General features: G+C 45.2%; 1 protein-coding gene across 1 annotated transcript in view; it reads left to right on the plus strand.

The window, feature by feature from the left end:
• AQR (aquarius intron-binding spliceosomal factor) overlaps nt 1–16,370 on the plus strand; it is a 150,257-nt gene that overhangs the window by 116,530 nt on the left and 17,357 nt on the right. The window contains exons 24-32 of the mRNA XM_077263931.1: nt 1,747–1,856; nt 2,859–2,994; nt 3,464–3,673; nt 4,051–4,188; nt 5,517–5,588; nt 6,952–7,139; nt 7,227–7,398; nt 7,709–7,879; nt 10,590–10,675. Coding sequence (XP_077120046.1) covers nt 1,747–1,856; nt 2,859–2,994; nt 3,464–3,673; nt 4,051–4,188; nt 5,517–5,588; nt 6,952–7,139; nt 7,227–7,398; nt 7,709–7,879; nt 10,590–10,675 — 1,283 coding nt within the window. The remainder of the gene's footprint in view (nt 1–1,746; nt 1,857–2,858; nt 2,995–3,463; nt 3,674–4,050; nt 4,189–5,516; nt 5,589–6,951; nt 7,140–7,226; nt 7,399–7,708; nt 7,880–10,589; nt 10,676–16,370) is intronic.

The raw sequence follows: 16,370 nt of genomic DNA on the forward strand, positions 1-16,370 counted from the left end.
AATCTTAGATCATATTCGAACATGTCTCCATTAACTACTCAGTTTGATGGAAACATTGGGCATGTGAACAGACCCATAGACTACTGGTACGAGTGCCATCCGTGAAAAACGCGGATAGCCCTTAAAAAGAAAAACTGACGAATGAATGTGGCCTAAAGACGCTGTGTGAGCGGGCAGGTCCTGTGACGCCCAGAGCCGCACTGGGAATGGAAAAAGACAGCAATGTGTAAGGGTATTTTAATATCCTCTCTATACACACACAATGATTTTGTAACCGTTTAATGGTTTTGTAGTACAACCTCACCCTCACCACTGATTGGCCGTTTAGTACATTGTATACTGAAGCTGCCAATCAATGGTGTGGGCTGAGTTATACAGGGCTCAGCATTCTGAGCTCTGCTAGTTCTGCAGCAGAGAAAACAGGGATTCTATGACACCCAGTAAACTAAGTGACACGTTGCTGGAATCGGGGTCTCTGCCCCTGCATTATGCTACTGTCTATTACATAGCAAATGCCTGACAATAGATTCCCTTCAGCATGTGCAGAGTCCACACACACCACCTTGGCCAGTGCTGGCCATCTCCCATATATACTTAGTGATGGCATCATTTCTTTAACACCCATTACAAATTTAGCAGCAACTCTTTAAAATTTCAAGAAACTTTTTGACACCTAATTTATAGGGACATATTCAATTCTAAAGTGCCAGTTCCAAAAGTTATTTGCCCACAACAACTTGTAAGGGCCTGCTCCCCCCAGTGTACAGAGTAAGAGTGGAGCTCCTCCTAGTAGTCACAGCAGGGCCTTCAGCCACTGTCTTCTCCACTCAGTGATCCCGGGGCATTCAAACACTACAGGAAGGGTGCCCCATTATTTAACCAGTATAAAACCTACAATATTTCTGTGGTTTTGCTGTGGCGCAGAAATGCTGCACTGCAATCGGCCTGTGCACGCTGCTTTCCTTTCCAGTAGTCACATCAGGTCCCCAACATCCCCCATTGGCACGACCCATGACCTCATTTGACACAGCCGCAATCCACTCAGTCATCAAGACCAATGTAAGACATCTGTGTGCGCGATCCCTGCCCCCCCCTTCCATTCAGCAGCCACCAATAGATAATGGATCATAGGGATTATAGGAGGCAGATAGTGCATAATTTTTAATGGGATCCAATTGCAAAAAATGATTATTAGCCCGTTACATGCATTCATGTAACATAAAAAATATATATTTATTTATATAATTATCATTATCCCAAATAGTGGACAACCCCTACTCAGTGTACAGTGGAACAAATCCTACGAGAGTTGGTTACCATTAAAATACATATATCTTTTTAGACTTACTAAGCAATTAATATTTTACTTTGGCGTTGTCACCCTTAAAGAATAGGCTTAGTTCTCATTCCTTAGTTTATTAATATGGTGAAATTGCAGATTCCCTTTTCCTTTCACTTAAGATCAAAGTAATGCAGAAGGAAGGAAAGTTTGTTTTTAGTTTGGCTTATTAGATCATCTGAAGAGACTGGTTGTTTCTACATCTGCAGTCGGGTCTTGCTCTCTTCTCTCCTGTAGCCTGGATGTCTGACCGGTGCCATCTGTCTAATGGCACCTAGCTGATCACTTCCAGATCTGTTCCCCTTGGCATTTCCATGCTTGCCCGCGCCGCCCCCTCCCCGGTTTTCCTAGAACACCCACATGCAGTCTGTAAATGCCTCTCCCCTCCTGTCTCCATCAATCTGCAGGCGCTCAACCAGCTGTTTGAGAAGATTATGGCCCTGGATATTGACGAGAGGCATCTCCTGCGTCTTGGGCACGGAGAGGAGGAGCTGGAGACGGAGAAGGATTTCAGCAGGTGAGCCGCAGGGATCAACCGGGATGAACTCATTCAGCGCTGGAATCCTCCAACACCGAGACCATAATAAAGGATGATGTGTTTAATGTTGTGACCACGGAAAGAAGTATGGTGTCAATAATTACTGTCGCAGTATCCAACATCTTGGTATGTTTTATCTGTGCAGTCCGAACGGTTCCACCCAAGAGCAAGTTTTGGTCATGGGTAGAGATGAGCGAATATTTTAGTACTCTGTTCGGATTACGACTGCCGTATTTGCAGTAGTTGCCAAACATAGCCGAATGCCATTGGAGTCAGTGGGAGTACAGATGAGCAAAAATGTTCGTCAAACATAAAATCAGCATGAATATGGTACAAATATGGCATGAATATGGCAAATTTGGATTCGGCGATCGTTTTTCGAACTTATTCGCTCTATTCATGGGTCATCGGGTTGAAGGCTATGGTCTGAACATAGACAGTTGCCAATGGCAAATATTTTGTGGGGTTATATTTGTTTTACTCGCTTATATAGCGCCATCATAATCCGCAGCGCTTTACAGACATCATCATCACTGTCCCCATTGGGGCTCACAATCTACTTTCCCTATCAGAATGTGTTTGGAGTGTGGGAGGAAACCCACGCAAACACGGGGAGAACATACAAACTCCTTGCAGATGTTGTCCTTGGTGGGATTTGAACCCAGGATCCCAGCGGAGCAAAGGAACTAACTAAGTGGTGCTAACCACTGAGTCACTGTGCTTAACCTACTTTCTCCTGATAAGAGTGATCTCTGGTTGGGCAGCAAATGTATATGGCTTTGTACTGAGCCCCAACGGTGAGCTGAGCTAAGACAGCCATGACCTTACATACTCGTGTACTTTATATTCAGCCACATGCCTGTTTAGTTTAGATCTGCCTCATGCATTCTGGCATTTGTCATGTTGTGGATTATTTTATACCATTGTAAATGCCGTATAATCCCAGTTATCATATATGTAAATATCTTCTAATCTTTCCAGGTACGGGCGAGTGAACTATGTGCTGGCCCGCAGGCTGGAGTTACTGCATGAAGTGGGACGTCTACAGGAGAGTCTGGAGGTCCCTGGAGACGTGTCTTATACTTGTGAGACAGCTGGCCACTTCTTTTTGTACCAGGTAAAATTCAAACTTTTATTATTTTGTACTCTTATATGGCACCATTAATTCCACAGCACTGTACAGACATCATCATTACTGTCCCCATTGGGGCTCACAATCTGTATTCACTATCAATATGTGTTTGGAGTGTGGGAGGAAATCGGAGAACGCCCACAATAGCAAACTTCTTGCAGACGTTGTCCATGGTGGGATTTGATCCCAGGACCCCAGCGTTGCATTGCTGCCCACTACTAGGAGCTAGCCCTGGTGATATGCCCTAATGGGGTGGGGGGTTGCCCGCTCATTATCCAGAATAGAGATACTATTTGTAAAAGCGTCCACACTATGGTGGACATAGACCATTGTTCATAAGTGCACCATTTATTTAGAAACTAGTTTTTTACATGAAACAACACCTTTAATTCCCAATTGTTATTGGTCTTATGACTTCTAAACTTTTCAATCGTATTTTCTGGCATCCCTGCAGATAATGTCACGATGGGAGGCTTACCAGAGCAAGGTGAAAACCAAGTTGTCTCCAGCTCCTGAGGTCGGCGACATTGCCAAGTTCTTCCCTTTCCACCAGTACTTCTCCAATGCACCCCAACCTATATTCAAAGGATGCTCGTATCAGGAAGACATGGAGATTGCTGAAGGATGTTTCCGACATATTAAGAAAATCTTTACTCAGCTGGAGGTGAGCATTGTCCTGGATGGAGCACAGTTCTGTAAGGTGATCTCTCCTGCGGTCGTGCTCCGCAGCATGACTGAAAGCAAACTCTGCACCGAGCAGGAAATGTTTACCGCCGGCATTGTTAGGTGATTGTGTCTGTACTGTAGGTTGTGGAGATAAATCACTGCCTCAATGCTGAGGTTCATGTAAAGGACAGTAAATGGTTAGCATCAGTGGCTGGAGAGAGGGTGAGCTATAATCAGCAGACACTACTTACGTCAGTGCTTTTTACATCTGGCATAGAGTTCTTTAGCAGTTTCGTCATTCAGGTAGATGACAAATACTGTAATAACGAGCAGGTAGGTTACAATGGTCTGAGCTCCTTTTTTCTACCTGCGCAGGAATTTCGAGCTTTCGAATTGCTGCGCAGCGGACTGGATCGTTCCAAGTATCTCCTTGTGAAGGAGGCCAAGATCATCGCCATGACCTGTACACATGCAGCTCTAAAACGTCATGACCTTGTGGATCTAGGATTCAAGGTAAATCTAACATATTGGCAGGAATAACTGAAATACATAAAACTCTGAAAACATTGTGAAAGAGAACCTAAAAGTGACCAATAAGGCCGGTTTCGCACTAGCGTTTGTGTCCGTAGCGTAGGGCTGCGTACCTCTTTCCTTCAGCTCTGCATGTTGCATTCAGCAGGCACGTCAAAACGATGCACGGGGACACATCCGCATACAAAGCAGGTCCCTGCGTACCCAATGTTAAATATAGGTAGGCAGGACAGATGCAGATCTGAAGGAAAGAGGTTCGCAGCCCTATGCTGCGGACACAAATGCTAGTGCGAAACCGGCCTTAGCGATTAAATAGGGACTCTTGTTCAAAATTGACATCTTTTAGAACGTCTCTTGCTCTAAAAGGCCTGAAGGACTTCCACTGACCTCCCAAGGATTTTAGTAGTACCCCATGTTCTGCTTAGGTTAGGGCAAACATACCATTGGTGGAACCAGGTGGTCAGGGGGCCACTTCTACCTCCGAAGTAGATGTTGTTGGGCATTATGATGAGTTATTGGACTGCAATGAAACCATATTTAGTTGGTCCACAGGGGCTTCCTCTGTCTGTGTCCGTTCTTGGCTCGGGTATTCCCTTTCCAGCATTTATGGCCGATGCATACTGATGAAGGTCCAACCTTTTTGTCCTTCATTTCTCAACCATACAGATGTCCTGTGATGCTTGTTGGCCAATGCATGTTGACCTTTGACAAAGACAATGGAGACATGGTGTTGCCTCTTTTTTCACAGCTAAGGGGACCATGATATAAGCCATAGACCACTTTGCTCCAGTACTTGGCACTAAGCAATAAAATGTATGGATACACCATGAATGTGCATGGTAAAAATCCACTTTACCAGCGGTTTCCAGTGGATTTCTCCAATTACAGGTCTCAGCAGGGCTCCTGTGATGGGATCATTTTTGATGTATCGTCCTCCAAAGAGAACATCTCCTTTAGTGTCTTAAAACGGATGGCATGTTTATATATTATGCATATACGTCATTTCTGCTTACTGCTAATGCTCGCAACTTGCCGTGAGGCTGCAGTAATTGATTAGACTAAAAATGGACGATGACAGCCTCTCCGTGGATACAGGGATACAGCAGCCAGCGATCGTGCGAGGTATTTTAAGGTAACCTCATCCAGACTCCTTTGGCATTGTTACCTGCTTTAGCAACAAAATATGCTTTATTTTGTTATTGGTCCAGATGTTTTTGCAGCTTCAGACTGTTCTGTAAATCGTCTGCAGACGGTCACCTTGAAGTTCTCTCCCATCTTGCTGACTCTTGGTTCCTGTCTTTTCTCTGCAGTATGATAACATCCTGATGGAAGAAGCTGCTCAGATTCTGGAGATTGAGACCTTCATCCCCCTCCTCCTGCAGGTACAATATACGAGCCTCTGACCCCCTGAACCGTGTTGACCAGAAAGCCCGTACCCAGGCACTTGAACATGGCTAAATATGCTGGGCTAGATATCCTGAGGTGAACCTGGCGTGTTCATAGACAGAGCGGAATGCCGGTGTCTTCTTACTGATCTTTCATCATCTCTCAAGGTTGGGGTACTGAGAGTTTCATGGCATATCGTATGCACACAGGTGATTTATTGGCCTCATGACCTTATTCGCAAGATATATCAGGACCAAGTCACTGTTAGAAATCTAATGTGAAATATTAATTCAGCGTAAGCCCACCTTTTTATCTTTTCGGACGTATTCACTAAATCTTTTTACCCATTCCAACCATTATCAGAATTTGTATTCCTCCCCAAATTGCTACAAAGCAATACATTAAAAGTGTCTTCTCCTCCCTCAAAAGTGAAGGCTTTGATGTAAAAATAAGAAAAAAAAGTTCTTGCTGTCTGTTTCAAAACCCAAAAAGTGTAAATGGTCTTTTTTTTTATTAAAGGGAATCTGTCAGCAGGTTTTTGCTATGGAATCTGAAAGCTCCATGGTGTAGGGGCAGAGACCCGGATTCCAGTAATGTATCACTTAGTGGAGTGCTTAGTGCCGTTTGAATAAAATCCCTGTTTTCTCTGCTGTAGATGTTTCAGAGCTAAGAATGCTGAGCTGTGTATAACCCCGCCCCCACCACTGATTGGCAGCTTCCTATGTACATTGCCAGCAAACTGCCAATCAGTGGTGAGGGTGGGGCTACCCAGATTAGCTGGCTACCTGAGTCATTCAGTGATAATCTTCTGCTGATAAAGCAGTGATTGTATTGAGGCTACAGAAAACTGCTGAGCAAGTGACACATCCCTAAAATCAGGCACTCTGCCCTTACATTTTGCTGCTCTCAGGTTAAATTGCAAAATCCTGCTGACAGAATCCCTTTAAATGTGATACGGCCGTTTGCACCCATCCTGAGAGGTTCAATTTATAAATCCGTTCAAAGACATATGGCACAACGCCTGTTATCACCGCCAAGAATTTTCACATTTGGCACGGACTTGTCGTACGGATCACCTATCCCCAGCAAATTACGATACAAGTAAATGGGCTGTTCAAAACCTCATCGACACCTAGCAGAAAAAATTACATGACCATTATAGCGTTATTTGGCTTTTCAAATCTCAGTGTTCATTTTTGGGTGGAAAAGCCAAGGATTTTATCTTGTGCAGTGCGTATGGTGAAATCCAAGCCACAATCCTCATGTAACATGCAGGTTCTTCGTGAATTTGTGGAAGTTTTCCGCCACCCGTAAACATAGCTAGGCCAGTCTGTATGTGACTGTACGATTCCCCTGTAGAATCCAGAAGATGGCTTCAGCCGGTTGAAGCGATGGATCATGATTGGAGACCATCACCAGTTGCCGCCTGTGATCAAGAACATGGCCTTCCAGAAATACTCAAACATGGAGCAGTCACTCTTCACGCGATTTGTCAGGCTCGGTGTGCCGACTGTGGACCTCGATGCCCAAGGACGAGCCAGAGCAAGGTAGAATTGAGTATTTTCAGCTTTCATTTTAATCTGTTTCTTGGGAAAGCTCTAAATATGTAAACTACACTTATCCTTCAATTCTAGTCTGTGCAACCTGTACAACTGGCGTTACAAGAGTTTGGGGAACCTCCCTCATGTGCAGCTGCTGCCCGAGTTCCGAGCCGCTAACGCCGGATTCCTGTACGACTTCCAACTCATAAACGTAGAAGACTTCAATGGAGTAGGGGAGTCTGAGCCCAACCCCTATTTTTACCAGGTATAGGTCATAGGCTTATATACAGTAAAGTAACTTTCATCCCGAACCAATACAACCTAAAACTGCGCCAGTTTATCAGGTATCCTGGATAATTGGATGGGTACAGAAAAGTCTATTACAATCCCTTATAGAGCGAGCCATACACCTACATGTATTAAAAAAGGCTTCTGCTGAGTTCACAATTATTTAGTACAAGTAAATGGCACATTATTGACTGAACTGAGATATTTTTCATTATTTTTACGCTTGTCTGATTGAAGATAGTTACTGACCTCTATGGAAAACACTAATTCCTATTATTGCCATGCAGAATCTTGCTGAGGCCGAGTATGCGGTCGCCTTGTTTATGTATATGCGCCTGCTGGGGTATCCTGCCAATCGTATCAGCATCCTGACCACATACAACGGACAGAAGCATCTCATCCGAGACATCATCAACCAGCGCTGTAGGAAGAACCCTGTGATAGGACAGCCTAGTAAGGCGAGTAGTAACGTGCTGGACCATGACCTTCATCTATGCATACTAATAGTCTAAAATCTAGACATGAAATATAGAGGACCCCATGAATTATTTTTATTAAATCTGTGTATATGTGCATGTAGTGTAGTGTCAGTGTGTTAATATAGTCACATACCACCGCCAGCTCCAGTGTCCAGCGTCGCTCTGCTCCTCTTCTCAGTGACGTCTCCGCTCTTCGGACTCTCTGGATCACTCTATGTGTGAGCCACAAGTCTCTTTTGCAATGTATACTTATGGAGCTTTGGTCTACGCTCCATAGACTTACATTGTAAAAGCCACTTTCGGATCACGCAGAGAACAGAGTGATCCGGAGAATCTGAAGAGCGGTGACATCATTGAGAAGAGGAGCAGAGCGGCGCTGGACACTGGAGCTGGCGGCGGTGAACACACTACACTACACTAGATATACACAGGTTTAATGAAAAAAAAAATATTCAAGGGAGGGCTTCTTTAACAGGCTTGTCTACTAGTGGACAGCCCCTGCTTAATCAACTCGGGGAACCCCAGAGAATAAAAACTATGTATACTCAACTCCAGCAGCATCGTTGAACCAGTAATTTCAAAGTTGTTATTCCCATGGGGTGACCTGATATTGTTGTCATGTGACCACTGCAGCTAATCAGTGACCGCTGACCAGCTGCAGCCTTTACTAGTTTGTCAGAGTGGATGTCCAATCGGATGGAACATTGATGAGCTGCTGGCGCTGATTAGCGGCAGTGGTCACATGATCACATGACACAATGTCCGCTCACCCCCTTGGAATAACAGGTTTGACATCCCTGGAACAGCGCCACCGTGGAAAGTGAGTATATACTGTATTTTTTATGATGCTTTGAAATGGCTCATCAATGGTTAATCCCTGTAATTTTTGTTCAGTCGTAATAGTATTAACTGTTTTTACAGATGTAAAAGAGAAACGTACGCATGGACAAATGGTAACCTTTGTGTTAGCGCGCAAGGGCAATATTTAAGTGGGTTGCAAAAGATGGTAGCGTGCATTATTCTGGTCCTTTTTACAGCCGACAGTAGTGAATGCAATGGCAGATAGCTCCAAAGTCAACAAGCGCACAGAGGTGCACATAGGCCCAGTCACGTCATATTACAGCAGCCGTCTGAGCCCATCCTGACTCTGACCATGAAGGACTCTCTGCAGGAAGCTCTGGGCTTATCAGTCAGAGGCGCAGTTCTAATCAGTGATTGACAGGCTTCCCAGTATACTGTACATGTGCACAGACCTAGCCAGGGAGTAGGACCACCGCTTGACTTCTAATCCCAGAATGAGCAGGGATTTTTTAGAATAAAATAGAAGTTGTTCTGATTCTTTCCCCACTGATCTACATATCAGTCTGTTGTACTCTTCTGGAGTTATCAGATGTCAACCACTGATTGCACTCTATTGTCAATTTGACAGATTCTCTTTATAAGACGCTTTCACAGGATTATTTTTTTACTATTCTTTTGCAGTCATGGCTGGCAAAAAGTGTTGGCACCTTTGAAATTGTTTCAGAAAATAAAGTACCGTATTTCTCCCAGAAAATTATTGCAATTACACATGTATTGTTACATACGTGTTTATTCTCCCTGTCCTTTTACTGGATGTAATTTGTAAAACCCCCAAAATGGGCCTGACAAAATTGGTCACATCTTTCCAAAATTGTGGTAGACAACATTGCTTCAAGTATGTGATGCTCGTTCAAACTCACCTGTGGCAAGTAACTGGTGTAGGCAATATGAAAATAATGCCTAAAACCAGGTAAAAAGGGGAGAAGTTGACGCAATCTTTGCACTGTGTGTCTGTAATTGCCACATTAAGCATGAAGAACAGAATGAGGAAAAGAGAACTGTCTGAGGACTTGAGAACCAAAATTGTAAAAAAAATAGCAACAATCTCAAGGTTACTAGTCCTACTCCAGAGATCTTGATGTTCCTTTGTCTATAACAAAACGTGTAATTGCAATAATTTTTTTTTATTATTTTTTTAGAAATACTACATTTTCTGGAACAATTTCAAGGGTGCCAAGACTTTCAGCCATGACTGTATCTGTAGTGTAGAGTGTATATGTTGTTAAAACACTCAACAATCGCTGTTTTCTCTGGTTTCCAGCACCGCTCCCGTCCTCGTCTGGACCACGTGATCACTATTCACACGACTAGCCGGCTTACACGGCGGGCAATGTGTGTTGCTTTCTCAGTGTAAGACTAGAGGCGACTTAGAGGGGGTAAGAAAATCCCGCTACATACAGCAGACGTGTGTGATCTGGCGAAGCTGCAGAGCGGTCACATGCCCCAGAAGAGGATGGAGCGGTGCTGGCAACCGGAGAAGACGGCGATCATTAAGTATTTTAACACCGATACACTACACTACAGACCTATTAACAAGGGATTAGGCAATTAAACATTAGCTGGGAAGCGGCTTCAGTTATTTTCGGGTGTGATTTGAAGTGTTGTCTTGCTGCAGTATTCGCTATAGCGTGGAGCTGGCATTAATTAATGGCAAGCACCAGCTTTAAATGTCTGCTGGGTTATTAAATTATTGTAGCTTTTTTTTTCTGCCCTGAACATGCTGTCATTGCATTATCAGACATTATCTTATAGACTCGAAGATGTTCTTTTCTTCCAAGATTCAGCATTACCCTCTAAAACAAGGATAATCGTGTTTCTGTTCTTGTAGGTCACCACTGTGGACCGATTCCAGGGACAACAAAATGACTATATTATCTTGTCACTTGTCAGAACCAAGGCGGTGGGTCACCTGAGGTAAGGCGAGCAGAGCAAGAGCAATCGTTTGTCTCCAACATAAGTGTGTATATGTCTGTATAGGGAATATATCATTACACTGTTAACTAGACGATTAACGCATTATATACCATGATGCAGTAATCCTTAAAGAGAACATGTCACCACGGAAAACGCTATTTGCCTGCAGACATAGGGTTAATTGCAGGTAAATAGCGTTACAATGTTGTCCAGCCGTCTTATTAAATGTCCAACTATTGGGAGAAAATGGCACTATTTCCTCTCGGGAGCCGCCGGCTTTCAGTCATGGGGGCGTGCCCGGAGCTGCTACAGTCACCATTTACCATACTGTGAGCACCAACTGTATGCACGCCCTGACAATTTGACATCGCGTCTGTGCAGAACGAGCTGGCAATCAAAGTGCTAGGACGTGTTACAGCCATCGCTCACAGAATAATGTTATTGTACCCTCTTTATACCCGCCCCAATAACTAAAAGCCGACGGCTCCCAGGCGGGATTAAGTTCATTTTCTCTAGGTAGCCGCACCGCAACTTAACGCTGTTTACTTGGATTGACCCTATGTATGCAGGTAAGTAGCATTTTCCGAGGGGGCAGTTTCCCTTTTAGTTTTCCAGTTAGCACAGTACAAGCTATTGAAAATGTCACAACAAGATTTGCTACATTGTGGTATCAATGTGTTGAGGGTCATCTGACCATCTGTATGCACATATGACAGGTAAAGTGAGTAACATTCTTGCTGATGATGACACCTGTCAAAGAGTAAACTGTCCGTTTTTGAAGATATTGAACATCTGAACTGATGATTAGTTCGCCAGTATACCTTTTGGAGTATTCTACGCCAAATTATAGCTACATTGTTTCCTGGCTTAACATTATAGTAAATCTGTGCACCCTGATGGACCATGCCCCAACATCTTTGTATCTTCTATCTGTTGCTGCATTCCGAGAAATGCATAATTTTAGTTTTTATGGAAATAATATGTGAAGTGCTCTGAGTGTGACATAACACTTAGCCAGTCTCTGACCTCTCAGCTTGTTTCCCCACCCAGCTAGCACCCCACTGTGTGTTATCATTGAAGTGAGAGACTGGTGCTGGGTGGGAAACAAGCTCTAGATGTGGAGGCTCATTAAGTGCCCAGAGCACTTAGCACCTCATTTGCATATCAATTAACACTATTTTTTCAAGAATGCAGCAACAGATTGAAAATATAAAAGTGTCAGTGAATTTACATTTTTAAAGACCTGCATACCTATATATGCGGTTTATGGGGGGGATTGAACTTACTGACAATGTCTAAGTCATTTTTAGTGTTTGTGTTTTTAGTATAGAGTTTGCATAACAACAAATACCATAATCTAGATGGGCACGTCTTTTATTGTGCAGATTTCTACTGGTATGTAGTTGTTTTTTTTGTGCTGGTGCCACACTCCCATTTCTGTACTTGGCAACACCCATTAGTTTATTGGGGGGTTTTTTGCTGGCTGAAAGCACCTACATTGGGTTAATGAGCAGCAGAAGTGGCCATGGAGCAGTGGGAAAAGGCGGCCTGGTCTGAGGATTCACGTTTTCTTACTATTATGAGGATGTCTGAGTTGGTGAAGAAGTGGTGCTAGAATAGACGATGGGTACAATGTTAGCAGACAGGCAGTATCGTCCATCCTAGCACCACTCCTTCACCAACTCTGACATTCTCATAACAATAAGAAAATGTTATTCCTCAGACCACGCCACCTTTTCCCACTGCTCCATGGCCGCAGTATTGTGGAATGTGTTGGAAAATAATTCTGATCCACAGAATTTGGGGTATATTCAGATGCTGCTTCCTGCTGCATGTAGTTTTCCTTTCAATTCAAGCACATTTTGCAGATTTTCCTACTGGGCTTCCCAGCATCCTAAATCTTTTCCTATTAGTGGACTATGAGATTAGGTTTGCAGTGGTCAGTCCGGGTAATGCAAACTGTATGGTGACTTGTGAGCGCCCAGACAGGACTGAACCTGTGAGGATGAGCGGCATTACCAAGCAAACCAGTGGCTCATATATGGCCCCGCAGGGTGATAGGCTGAGTTCATAAGCTTTATTGTTTTGTGCATCTGTAAGAAATAAAATGATATATTTTTTGTTGGCACTGCTTAGATAGAAATACGTTTTGTAACAAAAGATTCCATTTGGCTCTAGAAGCAGAAATCTATGTTCACATTTTTGACTGCTTTGATGGTCGAGCGGAGAGGGCGACCATTGCTGCCCCATGTGAATACGCCCTTGATTGTCGATGCTGTATGATGAGCAGTATGTAGGCGATCTGCCGTCATATCCTCGTATGTGCTCCCCAGCCTCCCACATCTGGCCATGTGCCCAGCACCTCACATCTGATTGTCATACATGACGTATTTCCACAGACAGGCTTTATTATCTTTCTGCATATTCCTAAAGAGAGGAACTGGAAGAACAAAAAGAATTAGGCCGCCATTGTCCGGAGCCTGAACCGCTCTGCACTTACTGTAATAGGGCTGCAGTACGGATAATTGTACCCTGACAGCTCCCGTCTTCTCGGATTGAATATCGTAGAATGTAATGGAAATAGCTATTACCGATGTGATATTCTTCATGTGCAATGATTTCGGCTCGGGGTACAGCCAGCTGTGTAATTGTAGACTGAACCACCCCACTGCAGACACAGATGTACAGTCTCTGCCATACATGTGCGCCATTACAGCAAGGGTGACAGATTATGGCATACATTACTCTCTCTAGAGTCATATACAGGGTTTTTCTAGATTGAAAAATAAGGGAATCACTTTCTGACATCATGTCCAGCTATGTGGCCAGTAAGCGCAGGGAAGAGTGTTTTTAAAGGGGTTTCCACTTTCAGGAATATGTACTCCAAAGCCTGTAAAAAAACAGAGCCGGTATTAACTCCTCTCCTGGTCCAGCACCGACTTCCCGGAGTTGCTTGGGTCTTGGTGTTCTGTCTGCAGCGGTGACATCCTGTCCCCAATGCACATCACCCACCTGTAGGCAATCATTGAGGTCAGCAGCTGGAGGTAGATGATGGAGTGAATACCTGCTGTATACATTATGTACAGAGCGTTTGGGGTCCACTTTCCTGAAAATGGAAAACCCTTTTAAAGACGCACTCCCATCAAAGTTTTTATCCTGTTAATATATAGCAGTCATCATATTATATATCGCTGTGTACTTATAATTGCTCATTTTGCCTGTCTTCCCAGCTAATTGTTCTCTTTTCTGTGCTCTATGTAGAAACAGGAAATCTCTTTTCCCTGCATTTATTATCCCCCTCCTTACCTCCTTTCCCCCTCCTTAGACTTTTGTAGTGACTTTTGGCTACAGCAGGGAAAATTGAACTCCTATTTCTACTTAGAGCTTAGAATGATTCAGCTTGTCCGTTTTTAATCACATGATGTCATAGATCTAATGGAAAAGAGAAGAATTATCTGGGTAGAAAGGCAAAATGAGCAATTGTAAGTACACAGTGCTGTATAATATGATGACTGCAGTTTATTAAGAGGATAAAAACTTTGATGGGAGGAGGAGGAGAAGAGGGGGCAGACCACAGATATCCTTTGCTGATACTGTTCTCTCTCCACCATATGGATGTGTACCATAAAGTTATATTATTCCTTTGCTATTGCAAGTCAGATATCATGCTTGGGGGAGAAATGAGAAGAGTATGCGATGCTTCCCTCTAGGGTCTGGAGACGAAGCAATATGACCTTTGCCTTTTTACGTAAAGCACACTTGTCCTTTTTAACACAACCTGTTGAAATGCTTCCTGCCCAGTTTTGGTGCACAAATCAGTTTGTTGCCAGGAACTGTTCTTATTACTCTGTCGCCTCATTGGGGGACACAGGACCATGGGTGTTATGCTGTTGTCTACTAGGAGGCGACACTATGCATAATCTGAAAAAGATTAATCGTGGCTCCTCCTCTGCAGTATACACCCCTGGACAGCGTCAGCCTTCTCCAGTTTTTGCTTAGTGTCGCATAGGAGGCACACCTAAGGTTTTTTACTCTGTTTTTTTCCGACGGATTACAGATGAAGAAAAGTGGGTCTCCTGTGAGACTCCCAGCATGGCTCCTTCCTCGGCCCCCTATTACGGGGTGCCCGGTTGAAGTAGAGATGGCTATTCCCCATGTCGCTCCTTCCCCAGTCCCTCAGGTGTGGTTCGAAGTCGAGACCCCCCTCCTTCCCCAATTCCTCTTGGTTTCTGGGTTGAGGTCGAAGCGAGGTTAAAGGCCCCTGAAGGTGACAACAGCACCCTCCCTAATCCCCCTCTGGGGGCATTAGGTTGAGATGCCTCAGGTAGGGCCTGTACAGGCAGCACTCTGCAGCTCCCAGCAATGGGCCAGCACACTCCGCCTGCATCCAGGGACCCCAGCCCAGCTGCGGGCTCCTGTCGGGGCCGGGGGGAGTGCAGGCAGGCATGGCACAATAGAGACAAAGGGCTCCCTGCGCCCCTGTCTCTGCGGCAGCACCATCATCTCTATACTGCCTCAAGGGGACCCCTCACAGGGCCCCCCTTCCGCTTATAGCCCCACCGCTATCCTGCTTTTAAATCCGGGAGGGTCCGGTTCAGATCCGACCCCCTCCCGGACTTCCACGCCGGCCTGGAGCCTTTCTGGGCATCAGGCATCTAATTTAGGCCCCGGCTTCAGCCTAGCTGAAGCCTCCGCCTCCTCTCCGCCCCCCCCCCCCCCCAGGCCACCCCCCGGATGACAAATATGACACTCTACAGTGTCATAGAGGGGGTGGATCGAGACAGAAAGGGCATGTTTTTACACAGCTTTGCCGCCTTTTTTTCTCAGCTCTCCGCCCCTTTCTCCCCATGCCTCTTCTCCTCGACGGCCATTTCTACTGCAGCAAGGATTAACCCTGCATCTCCCGGTCAGCAGGACCAGGCCAGCCAGTCTCCGGGGGGCACAGGACTGTGGATCTTCGGCGCTGGACCTAGGGGCAAACTGGTGGAGTAAGATCACAGCTGGGTTGTTTTACTCGGCTGTGAATCCATATTCCCTATAAGGCTCCCCTATAGGGTCCTCTGCATAGCTACCCCTGTAAGGTCCTCCACATAGCCAGCCCTTCTGCACTCTGTGCACTATGCCGGGCTCAAAGTCCAAGAGAACCAGGCAAGACTGCTATTATGCATTCTGCACAGCCTGCAGGACCGCTCTCCCCAGTGGCAGCATGTACCCACACTGCCAGGACTGCACTCAGGCTACTGTGTCAGAGCCCCAAGAGGCCCCTGCCAATGCTTCGGTGTCTAATGCCACGCCGGAATGGGTCACTCAGATGTCGCAATCTATGACGCAGTCTATAGATAACCTAACCTCCACATTGCTTCAGGCTCTGCAGAGTCATGCCTCGGCTATGACAGTTACCCAGCAAAGGGAGAGCTTGACTCAGGGACAGGACGACCCTGGCACATCCACGTCTAAGTCAGGACGCAAGCGGACCCACAGTCCATCTGCGTCATCCCATAGCACTCGGTCATCCCCTTCTAGGGAGAGACACCGTAGTTCCAGGTCATCTAGACCGTCCCCTTCCAGGGGCAGACAATGCAGATCTCCGCAATCCCCAACCAGAGAAGGCCTCCTCCCCAGCTCACCCAGCAGGGGACGCCTCAGTGATACACAGGATTCGGAAGGCATCTGTGACTCCGACTCAGACAAGGAA

This window comes from Ranitomeya variabilis, chromosome 1 (assembly GCF_051348905.1).
Source record: "Ranitomeya variabilis isolate aRanVar5 chromosome 1, aRanVar5.hap1, whole genome shotgun sequence".
Lineage (NCBI taxonomy): Eukaryota > Metazoa > Chordata > Amphibia > Anura > Dendrobatidae > Ranitomeya > Ranitomeya variabilis.